We start from the raw sequence: 11,976 nt of genomic DNA on the forward strand, positions 1-11,976 counted from the left end.
TCGCTCAGTGACTCATTCTTGAAAATAGAAGTGGTTCTATCAACAAGAGTTGGAGGTTTCGTTTGCCAGATTTTCTACAATAGGCATCTCTTTGGTCTGCTCCCAATATCTTTAAGGGTCTTATCTCACACAATGTGACAACAATTTGAGGCAACAGTTAAAAGACAACTATTTTTTTCTCTCCGATCAAAGAGAAAGAGAAAACTGCAATGTCATGTTTAATGTAAAGATGCAGTTGATATCCTTCAACAAGTAACCGCCCCAAACAACTGGCAATTTGTATTCTGAAGATTTGTTTTGTTAATTTTGTCTTTTCCTACAACTCAACAGTGTCTGACCCGTCTGGACAATTTAACACTGTCTTCAATAACCTTTCTTTTCTTTCAGTCCATCGCTCTTACAACTTCAAAAGGCAAGCAATATTTCTGCACGGTTTTCTTTTCTTTTCTGGTATGGTGGTTTATGAATACCTCCAACCCTATGCACAAGCGCAGGGAACAAAACTTGAATCATCCCACATATCTCATTTCAATAGAGAAGGGATGTCACCGGACAGTTGCATCGGCAATGAGTCATACACGTTACACAAAACTTAAATTCTCAGGATTTTCGCGGTGATTATCAGTCTAGTTTCGAAATAACTCGCGAAAGACATTGCTCATCGACAGTCATGTCCTACAGAGTGAAATGACAAGAGTCATCTTTGTGCATCTCGTGTCACCCCAAAATGGTGCAAAAAGTGCTGACAGCAGCTTTTTGTAATTTTGGAATGAATGGGAAATTCCCAAGGAAGACTCCATCTTAAAAGTCCAAAGAGGTCTTCATTTCGCTTTGTCAGATAATGAAGAGGTCAAGAGGGATAAGATTTCTCCCTTCCGTGTCTTCAAATTGAGGAAAACCCCCGTTTTTGTCTCTTCTCGGTGTGTAAACTTTAATGTAAAGCAAATTAATTTAACTCATGCTACCGCTAAATGAATATGATAACAGGCTCACACAGATCACGAAACACATCATGAGCATTCATAGCTTAAACGTTTGGTACTTCAATGACGATCTCAACGGCTTCTCTTGGGTAAACTGGATCAAAAATTGGAAAATTCGAAATTGACAAACTATTCAGGAGGCAAAATCCAACTGAATTAGCATGACGTATGGCATGTTGATCATTTCACAAAAAGAGAGTTTTGCGCATTATTTTCTTCTTTCAGCTCTTTTTTGCCATCTTGCTACAACAATTCACATAGAGAATTCGCAATTCACATAGACCTGTAGACAATTCTCATAGAAAAGATTTTTGTTAGAAAGCTGAAGATGGGTGGGCAACTTCACTTTCTGGTGGAAAGGGTGTCGAGTTTTGAGAGGGAAAGAATAGTTGAAAATTCGGGAAAAGTGAACCCACGGTCACGATTATTGCGTTCGAAGTTAGGAGAACGCTTCGTAATCTTTGGGGATCCTGTAGTCGATGGGATACCTGTGCATGCCAGGCGTGAAGATTCGAGATTTTTGGTTACTTGGACGGGCGATGTTCAAAATCTGCGCCATTTTGAATAATTATTAAGCGCGCGCACGAATTTTAAGCCCAATAGCCGGCCAAAGAAATTGCGGGCTCACCTGGTGGAAAATGCGCACACAACTATTTTTATGCGCAAGCAACTATACCTCGTGCGAGTGCGCACGCAACTATACCTCGTGCGAGTGCAAGCTGCTCGTGCGTCCGTGTCGCCTCCGTGGATATCTTTGGATTATTCGGTAAGTTCATTTATTTTTCTCAAACTTCATGCGATGTTTCTTAAAAAGTTCATCGCTTCAACTTGTCAAAGCCTTACCAGGAAACTTTTTAGTACTCCAAGAGCATGTAGAAAGCCCGATGTCGGCGTTGTCCGAACTACAACAAACCGAAGACCTTCGCTGCTCTCCTGCTTTGAATTGATGTCCTCGAATTTGCCGAACAACAAAGCAAATCAACCGATAACTCTGACACAAAGTTGTCTCAAAGCAAATCTACCAAGCCATTGTGCTTTGACCCATAGCGGTCACAAATACAAACCAAACAAACCGAGTCATTGTACTCGGTGGCCATTGCGCCAAATGACCCGTTGTGGTCACAAAGCAAATAAACCGAGTCATTCTGCTCGATGGCCATTGCGCCAAATGAAAAGTGACAAAAGTCAAATGGTTACCGGGCTGATAAGTGGTGATTGTAGTTCACAAGATCATGATAAGGCTTTGACAAGTTATTCTTCTGAGAAAATTGAAAATCATAGTGTAACTATTTCTGAAAATGTTGAAGTTCGTAAGAAAAGAGTGAATTGTCAGAGGAAAAGGGACAGGGAACCATCTCGCGTTCCTGTTAAAATAATTCTAAAGGCACTAAGTAATACGAAGTCTAGGAATAGAGTCAAGTCTTTTGTAAGACAACATCTTCCAGACAGTTCTTTTATCACTAATTTATGTAGAAATTACAACACCTGGAAATTCTGGTATACCAATGATCATTATTATAGTAAATTTGTTTTTTACATGAACATACAGAAAAGAAAATTTACAACAACAGATAACTATTCTACATGTAACTGTAGACAAACACATATCCGTGTGGCAGATTTAATGAATTCTGGTGGAAAAAGCTTTCCTCAAACTCATAATGATAATTCAAAATTAAATGGAGGTATATCTCCTGAGAATGCTGTTAGTCATGATTTACCATGGGATTGTTTAACTGAAAGGCTTCGTCTCATAGGACTTATACCACATGATGTAGGTGGATTTGGAGATTGTTTCTTTAAATCAGTTTCGCACCAACTGTATAGGACTGCTGACTTGCATCTTGAAATTCGTATGGCTGGAATTGGCCATTTACAGAGTTACCCAGAATTGTATATTGAAAGCATTTCTAATGATCACTGGAATAACTATATTCAACAAATGTCAAAACAAGGCACATGGTGTGATAACATCATAATGCAAGCTGTGGCCAATGCATACAACTGTGTCATTCATATCACACAGTCTAATATAAATTCACCTGAAAGTACAATCTTAACTCCTGTTGCTGATCAGGATGGACGAAAGACAATATTTATTGGATATATTAACGAGTTGCATTATGTTTCAACATTGACTGACAAAAACAGTAGATATAAAAACAAACTCACATGCATAAAGAGAAAATTATCAGAAACCAATGAAAACAGACATGGTAGACTTCTTAAGCACAGAAATTACATGAAAAGAGTCAAATATACAGAAACAGCTAATGAAAGGGCAAGCAGACTTGAAGATAAGAGAGGCACTTATAGAAAAACAATGTCTGAAGAAACTGCTGAAAAGCGAAAAGAGAGACTTAAAAATAATAGAGACACTTATAGAAAAAGAGTGTCTGAAGAAACTGTTGAAAAGCAAAAAGAGAGACTAAAAAGTTACAAAGACTCTTATAGAAAAAGAACGTCTGAAGAAACTGTTGAAAAGCGAAAAGAGAGACTTGCAAATAGGAGAGCCAGTTATAAAAGGTCTCAAACAATTTCTGCAGGACAAAAAGAGAGCTCTGCTGGTCCAGTTCACGAACAAAAACATGCACAAAATAACATGAACGATTTTCATAAGTCCAATCAGTATTCAGTTTGCCAATGCACTGTCTGTTTTGAAGCATGGCCATTGAAATCCAGTCCAAGGAAGGTTGATCACTACCAGTGTCAGAGGTGCATACGAGATAAACAACAACCAAAAAAGTTTTCTAAGGAAAATGACATGGTGCCATCATTAGTACCTTTACAACTGCAGGGGTTAATCCAAGTAGAAGAAATGCTTATTGCACGTGCACTTCCTGTTATGCGAGTTTACATAAAACCTGGTGGACAAAGGGGCTATTCAGGCCACTGTATCAATTTGCCTCAGGATATAGCTGAACTAGCACATTCTCTGCCTAGATACCCAAAAGATCTATTTGTTATTGTTGTTAAGATGAAAGGTAAAGAGAACAGTTTTAAAGATGTGACAGTGCGAAGGCAAAATGTAGCTGATGCACTACAATGGCTTGTTAATAATAACTCACACTACAAGGACATAACCATCAATCAAAATTCTTTAAATTCTTTACCAGAACATGGTGTTCCACATGGTCTTCTCTCGGTTGAAACAGAGAATATAGATTTGGATGCCACATGTGAACCTGACTTAGGTCCTCAAAATGAAGATGACATTGTTTATAATGAGGGTACTGAAATGAGTAGTTTTCTGCCTATTCCAGAGTGTCAGCAGCAAGAAATAGAAGCTGTGCGCCAACAATTGTCTAATGATTCTAATCACTTGCCCTGGCCAACAGTTGGCAGTGAACCATTAAACGAGTATGTAACTCCCTATTTAGCAACAATGGCTTTCCCAACATTATTTCCAGATGGTAAGGGTGATTCTACTAACCCATCATTACGCCGAGATATACCACTCGGAGAAAGAGTAAAGCACCTTTTAAAGTTTGGAGAAAACAAGAATGACAAATGGGTATATCGCTTTGCTACTCACCCCAGATTTGGTTACTGGGCATTGAATATGATACAAAGAAAACGTATTCTGCAACAGACAGGCATGTTCCTAAAACAAAACCCAGGAGAAGCTCATTTGACTGCTGAGGAGCTGCGGCAAATGGCAACTAGCAATAACACAAGTATGTTTATATCTAAGATATCACGCTATCTTAGTAACATTACTGGTTCTAATGCTTATTGGCACAAAGCTAAAGAAGATTTAAAAGCAATAATAGCCCATGCTGGAGCTCCAACATTCTTTTTCACATTCTCCTCTGCTGATATGCATTGGCCTGAACTTCATGCAATTTTTGGCAACTCAGTCAGTAATAATTCAACTGACAACAAACGGCAGAATGTGATTAACAATCCTCATATTACAGACTGGTTCTTTACACAGCGTTTAGAAAGTTTTATTAAATACTGGTTATACAATTCACTAGATGCTGAGTGGCACTGGTACAGATTTGAATATCAAGCTAGAGGTAGTATACATTGTCATGGTGTAGCAAAGCTGAAAAATGATCCAGGTTTATGTAAACTCTCAGAAACAGCTCTAAAAGGCTATTTGGCTGAAATGTCCACTAATACAGCTGAGCAAGTCAATATACTAGAACTCAATCAACAGATAGTGGATGGGAAAAAGGCTTCCCAGGTAGTTTGTCAGTATGTAGATTGGTTATTGTCTACATATAATCCAGATCCACCAGATAATGGCACATGGGTGAAGCCCTCTATTCATCCTTGTCAAAAGCGTCACAAGGACCTTGTAAGTTTACAAGACTCTGAACAAGATTATGTTGATTTGTTGAATACTGTACAAAGGCACACTCGCTGTAGTACAAACTATTGTCTTAGAAAGAAACAAAACGAAACAGAACTGAAATGTAGATTTAAGTTTCCATTTGAACCTTGTGTTAATACAAAACTAGAGTTTGAGCCCATTCATACAAAAGATCGAAGCACTCAATACAAAGCAAAGATCATAACAAAGAGGAATGATAGCAGACTCAATAATCACCAACGACTTCAGCTTCAAGGCTGGAGGGCAAACTGTGATATTCAAGTGATCATTGATTATCATGCATGTGTTGAATACCTTGCAAAATATGCTTCAAAAGGTGAACCAAAGTCACCTGTAATGAAACTTGCATTTAATTCTATTGTCCGTAATTGCAACAACAATAGCAACCCTACAAAATTGATAAAAAAAAGTGATAATGAAGTCACTTGGCCAGCGTGACTTCTCTGCACAAGAGACTATGCATCATCTCATGTCACTGAAACTTGTCAGCTCATCATTTAATGTGGTACCTATTAGTCTAAATGGTTCACGTAGAATCAAAACTATAACAAATGATGGAGATACTGTAACCAATGACTCATTGCTTGATACTTACGCTAAAAGGGAAAAATATATTCAAACCATCCCAGATATAATGGCTCTTAATTTCATTCATTTTGCAACAAAATACAAACTTGTCAACAACAAACTAACAGTTCAGCCTCATAACATGATTCCCAGAGTTTTTCCAGTATTTTCTTCCAATTCAAAAGGTCCAAATTTTGGACTTTACACGGTGGTTCGTTGCTAGGTTTTTTCCTCCCGGAAGCGCGGGCGCGTGAATGTCTGCGGTAATTGCCATTAGTATTCGAACGTAAAGCAACATAGCGGCGAATTTAAGTGAAGTCGTGTTCGATTTAAGAGGCCAAACAGATTTTTCAGAGAGGGGAAAAACATTTTGGAACGCAAGTGAACTGGAGCTGAAGTTTTCTTTTGAGCGGGAGTGGATGAAGGCGGTCAGGCGAGCAAAAAGACGACCAAACTATGGTATGGGGAAGATGAATAGCGGACTGGAAGAGGTTTGCGGCAACAAACTTGAGCTTTGTGGTCCACTGGTGGATGGCTACCTTTTAGAAATTGGAGAGCAGATTGCTTCGAAACTAAGTCGCTCAAAAGCAACATCATTGGTAGGCCCAGTTGTCATCTTCATTCCGTGGCAGATATTTCGTCACATAACAGTTTTGTTCAGGGGCTATAGTGGAGAAGTGAAATTTAATGAAAGAAAATCAAAAATTACTTCGACACTATCTTGTATACAAGCAGTGGAGAGAGTATTTTCGCCGGCGAGATTCGAAGGCCAGGATGTTCTTAGAAAAAGACATTTCAGTCAACAACCGAAATCAAAGGGAAAGCTGTTGTCTGTTTACAAAGGCAGGTCAGCCGTTGTTGTATCTAAAAACACTCCTTTTGTTGTTGAATACAACCTCAAAAGTCAGAAGGCTATGGTGACATTTTATATTCAACGGTACACGGCAGAGGATTTTGTTTTCGACAAAAGCTTACAAAGTCTCATGAATAAACAAGGTAATATTAATTAATATTGTGAGATTAGTGTTGATCAAAGAAACACGAGTTTGTAGCTTTTTTTTCAAACATACATTAGTTACACGTCTGTGTCAACATGGTCTCATGTTGAAATTTTCTAGACACTGTATTTCCTGTAAATATATTTAGCTTTCCATCTGGTGTGTAAAATATATTATTTTAAATTTTATTACAACTTCAATGATAAATAATCTTAGGTGACATTGCAGTTAAATTTACCTGGTTAAAAAATAAACTTATGTAAACTTTATAAATGGTAATAAAATATGATTATGGAGCTTTCTGGTGATACATTGACAGTGAAAAGTCTTATTCTATATAGTCTCACTTGCTAATGTACCCTCAAGGCGTCTAATAAGAACATCTTTGTGTCCACTAGTGCTTAATTGCCTACTTTGCAACTCCATTTTTAGGTCACTTACTTTCATATTTCTAGGGTTTAGATTACGGCTAATTGTCGCTGGACTAACAGGCTGTTTGCTGCATAAGTGAACACTTTTATGAGCCTCGTATGTTACAGTATCAGGAAATCTCTCATTACATACAGAGCATAGGACTGGTTTTAATGATGAAAGTACTTCAGGTATTAGTTGCTGTCCCTCTGCACACTGGACAGTCACCCTGGCATCTACACATACCTCACATATATAATCATTAATTTCCTTTTCTCTTCCACAATTGCAAAAGTTGCTTGAATTTAGCTGAGAAGGAAGCCGAGACTTAAAATGAGAAGTATAAGAACTTGGCATTGGTTGATGTTCTGGCAAATAAAATGCTCTTACATAATTAGCTCTCATGACTTGCCACCATTTCCCTTTTTCAGTTGTTTTATTGGATCTGTTTGTCAAATCCAAGTCATTTTTAACCCCTGAATGTTTAGCCTCTTTTGCCTGTAATGATATTATACCATAACCCACTTTGTAACTTTCATACAGTTTAGTTGCATGATATGGTATGGCATACCCTACTGTCCACACAGTTACATTAACATCTGATGAAAAAAATAATGCATATAAATTAAAATAAAGTGTACAAAATTCTGTGAGCTCACCAAGGTAGGGAGGGCTAACTTCAATTTTGTTAAAAAGAGCCCCAGCATTCCTAAGGAATTGTGCAATTTTTCCTAATGCTAATCTTTCTAGTTTCTGGGCTGGGGATTCATCTAAGACTTTAAGGGCATCAATGAGCCTAAAAGAAAAGTTTGCCAAAGCAATGGCCTGGTCTCCTATCAACCGTACTGGAAGCTTCTTGTGCCTCTGAGCCTCATCATTATAGTGATGCTTAATCACAGAAGCTAAATATCCCAACCCACAACCAAGTTCACCAAAATCTTCCTTATGGTTACTTGACAGTGCATTGTCCAGGTCACATACAAACTTTTGGTTAGAGGCATTAACAAAATCAACCCTAGTAGATCGTTCTCCAGCACCATCATTATGTGGAACATAAACTTGTGATTTTCTATTCCCATTACCATTTCCTTGATCAGCTCTCCTTTCTACAGCCAAGGCACTTAATATATCAATAAATTTGGTAAAAACACCTCTTTGTGCTGCTACCCTGTATATGATATTTAACACATGTTGCCATGCATTAATTTCACAGTGGATAGGCTCTGGGCGCTGCCGCTCTGCAAAAATTCCAATTCGGGGGGTGCCTAACTGGCGAATCCCATTCTCTGCCATGAACTGTAGTTTTCTAGAGTGGCGATTTTTTTCATTCAGGGAAGATGGCAGGGAAATCATAAACTCATTTACCCTCTTAACATGGGAATTTCTGACCTCCAGAGTATAAGGTTTGAATAAATCTTCCTCCCCCATCCCAATAGTGGCACCCATAGTACACATATTTCCTTTGCTTACGTTAGCATAAGGAGATGGGTAAGTGGCAGCTTGATTTAACTCATTGTTAGCCCAGCTTTGCCAGCTCATATCAGCACTGGGCTGAAACTCTACAGTACACTGCTTGTTAGAAACAACAAATATATTACCCTCTAACATTTCCATTTCATCAGTGTGTTGCTTCCAGATACTTTGTAACACCTCATCTTTCTCCCCCCGACTGACACAATGTAAAATGTACTGGAAATCCCTGCTTCTCACCCTGTCCCCAAAATTCCATGATGTTAGGCTGCCAATTGACATGGTTAGCTGACTTGACTCAGGGGCCCCATCATCAGAAAATTGCATGATGAAATGATTTATGTTGTCATTAAACCAAATTAGCTTACGGAATAAATAGGGAAGTCTAAGGTGCAGATCAATTATCATAAAAACCAACCCAGTTATTGTTCTGGAAACACCCGGTGCATTGGGAATTTGATTAACATGACCAATGTCAAGACTTCTCACAAAATTCTCCACCCGTTTGTCAGAAATAGCTATATTTGGCACCCTTAAGTCCAAACCTAAACATTTTATGTTACGGGGTACCCATAGATCAGAGTTTGGATCAAAAACTGAAGACTGAGTTTTGCAGACAAGGGCATACTTTCTGCGAGACAGAAAGTTCTGGTACTTCATAAAAACAGCTTGTTTCAAAGCCTCATCGGAATTTTGATACCCTTTCATTGTCTTGTCAAACAGACCCTGGAGATATTTCCCTCGTTTAAGTCCAGAAATCAGTGTGTCCATGGTTTGATTGTCAGCAGTAGATGAAATATAATCCCAAGCCCCATATATTGACCCTTCCTTTCCCCCATGAATAAATTCTAATACATTTTTTGTCTCCTGTCTTCGTCTGTACTTAGTGCTGGAATTGACATTTGTAATCATATCATAAGTTGTACTGGCATTTTTCCTCCTAGCTACTGAAAAGCCTTTTTGTTCAAGCAGAGATTTAAATTTGTGATATTGCTCATTTAATTGTGTTACTTTTTCCTCTTGTTGCTTTACTTCATCTTCCTTTTCTTCCACACTCTTTTGAAGGCTTTGTAGCTCTTCTTCTACTGCATCTTTCTGAGCAACAGAAGTTTGTATTTGTCCCTCTTAAAAAAAACAAAAAAAACAGAGAAATTAGATCTCAACATTTTTTGCAATCACATGTAAATAAAATACTAAAGGAACAGAATGTTGTACATGCATAACTTAATTTTCCGTTCGAACTTCAGAGTAGCATGGCGGTAAAAATGAAATCTTTTGCACGTTTAGAAAACACTCAAAGTTATAATATTACCATATTCATCCAGCCGAGCCTTTTTCGCTTCAATGTCCTGTGATGAACCTTTTGTTTTGTTCTTGTAACTCTCCTTTTCTTTTCAAAGCTACATGTGAAGATGAACTCTTCCAGAATGCGTGAAAAGTTCTACTAGAATCACAGCGTCCTTGGTGAGAATTAGGCTTACTGCATTTTCTGCTTTTTCCGCACAGAGGTTTTCGACTGCAAAGTGAGCAAGAAATTTAAATTATTCAATATAACCACACAAACGCGAATTCGACGTTCAGAATTGCTTTGCTTACCTATCGTCCCGTTTATCCCCTGAAAAATTGCTGGCCATAAGAAGATTCTTCCTCGAATGGTCTTTTTACTGCCGTAATTACACACAATGATTGGCGATCTGTAGAGAATCCAACATGGCTGCCAGCAAGAAGCATCGAGCGCTCGATAAAATCGGGGTTTAAAATGTACAAATTTACGGTTTCCACGATTGAAAATACAAACAAACGGAGTCTACATATAACGATAAAGCTTTTTTATTTGTGATAGGTAGGATACAACGAGAATAGAAAATTATCCAGGATGGATTTCCCCCTCACAACGCGCCAAATTCACATTCTTAAACGATTTCACCTCGAAAACACAATCCTATGGGGGGGTCCCGAAATCAAAAAGATATTTTAGTATGGGAAGAATATACCTACCCCTGAAAGTAACGATTTTGACCTTTTTAGCTAGCGTTTAAACCAGGAATTTGTCTCAGAAGGGGACTGAGTAAAACTCGCTTTTCGTTACCAAACGGCAGCGTATGCAAGCTTTATTATTAGAAAGCCATAACTGGAATGTTGGGCAACTGTGTAAGATGCAAATGTATTCATATTGTTTATTGTATTGCCGAGAAGCGAATTTCAATATCTCCACCGCTACTGAGCCATCGAACGCGAAAACAACAAAGGCCTGTTGGATCACGTGACAAGAGGGACGCTATGGGAGGAAATCGCATAGCAACGAACCACCGTGTTATTGCAAATATCAGTTACTTAAGCACAAACCTTGGCATACTACACAAGACAATGCCTGGGATTGTCAGGAAGGCACTGATGAAATATACATCACAAAATGGAAGGAATTTCTACAAACACCATATGCTGAAGAGCATGTTCCTGACTGGTATGAAAAACTACAAAGTGTACAGAATAACACAGAAGAGGAACCAAATATAGAGCACTCTTCAGAAGAGCTTCCACAGCGTGAAGAGTGGATGGATTTAGCAGATCTCATACCTGGGTATTTTGTTAACCAAGATAATATAACACAACAAACCTCTCAGCCTGATCTAGCAAATATAAATTGATCCCAAGTTGAGTGATGCGAACAAAGTCACACACAACAGTACAGCACCCAAATTGATTAATTAGAATAAATTGATTATACGGCCTTCAACACATGCATACATAAATGATTTTTTTTATGGTTATAAATAGTTCACTTTCCAACTACATTTAAAGCAAAGTTCCATGTAATGTTTCAGAGTGTTGTATTAACTAGGGTTTAAAGGTATTTTAAACACCCTCCTAAAACATCTGTATACATCCTTATTTTTTTTTTCAACAGACAAGACAGAGATCTAATATGGCTTCAGGTATGTATCTCCCGGTCATACTTAAATATTATGGTTATACGTTCCTTTCTTCTATTAAACTAATGCTTCTTGTTTTAAAATCATTTTATAACCTTACCTGCTCTATATGCTCTCATTAATAAAACATATTATTTTGAACATCTAGGTATTAGATGTACACTGTTTCCTATCACTTTTGTCACCCTTTAATGTTCTCATGTAGTTATATGATACAATTTATTTTTCCCACACCTCTTGCATGTTGGTGGCGAACTTTGGCCAAAATATCA

At 38.0% G+C, this 11,976-nt stretch overlaps 1 protein-coding gene and 1 pseudogene across 2 annotated transcripts; one reads left to right on the forward strand and one right to left on the reverse strand.

The window, feature by feature from the left end:
* Window positions 1–1,628: 1,628 nt before the first annotated feature.
* Window positions 1,629–6,115, forward strand: LOC149039189 (uncharacterized; annotated as a pseudogene). Its single transcript, XR_016180645.1, has 2 exons — window positions 1,629–1,749; window positions 2,741–6,115. The product of XR_016180645.1 is annotated as an uncharacterized LOC149039189 (transcript).
* Window positions 6,116–6,213: 98 nt separating this feature from the next.
* Window positions 6,214–10,623, reverse strand: LOC149039190 (uncharacterized). Its single transcript, XM_089185982.1, has 3 exons — window positions 10,368–10,623; window positions 10,084–10,287; window positions 6,214–9,895 (listed from the first exon to the last, which is right to left on the reverse strand). The coding sequence occupies exon 3, from the start codon at window positions 9,681–9,683 to the stop codon at window positions 7,224–7,226; it is 2,460 nt and encodes an 819-aa protein (XP_089042108.1). The 5' UTR covers window positions 9,684–9,895; window positions 10,084–10,287; window positions 10,368–10,623; the 3' UTR covers window positions 6,214–7,223.
* Between the last annotated feature and the right edge of the window lie 1,353 nt (window positions 10,624–11,976).

This window comes from Pocillopora damicornis, chromosome 10 (genome assembly GCF_964200805.1).
Source record: "Pocillopora damicornis chromosome 10, jaPocDami1.2, whole genome shotgun sequence".
Taxonomy (NCBI): Eukaryota; Metazoa; Cnidaria; class Anthozoa; order Scleractinia; family Pocilloporidae; genus Pocillopora; species Pocillopora damicornis.

Coding starts and splice junctions, on each gene's coding strand:
- LOC149039190 (XM_089185982.1), bottom strand. CDS start 9,683: ATGATTACAAATGTCAATTCCAGCACTAAGTACAGACGAAGACAGGAG.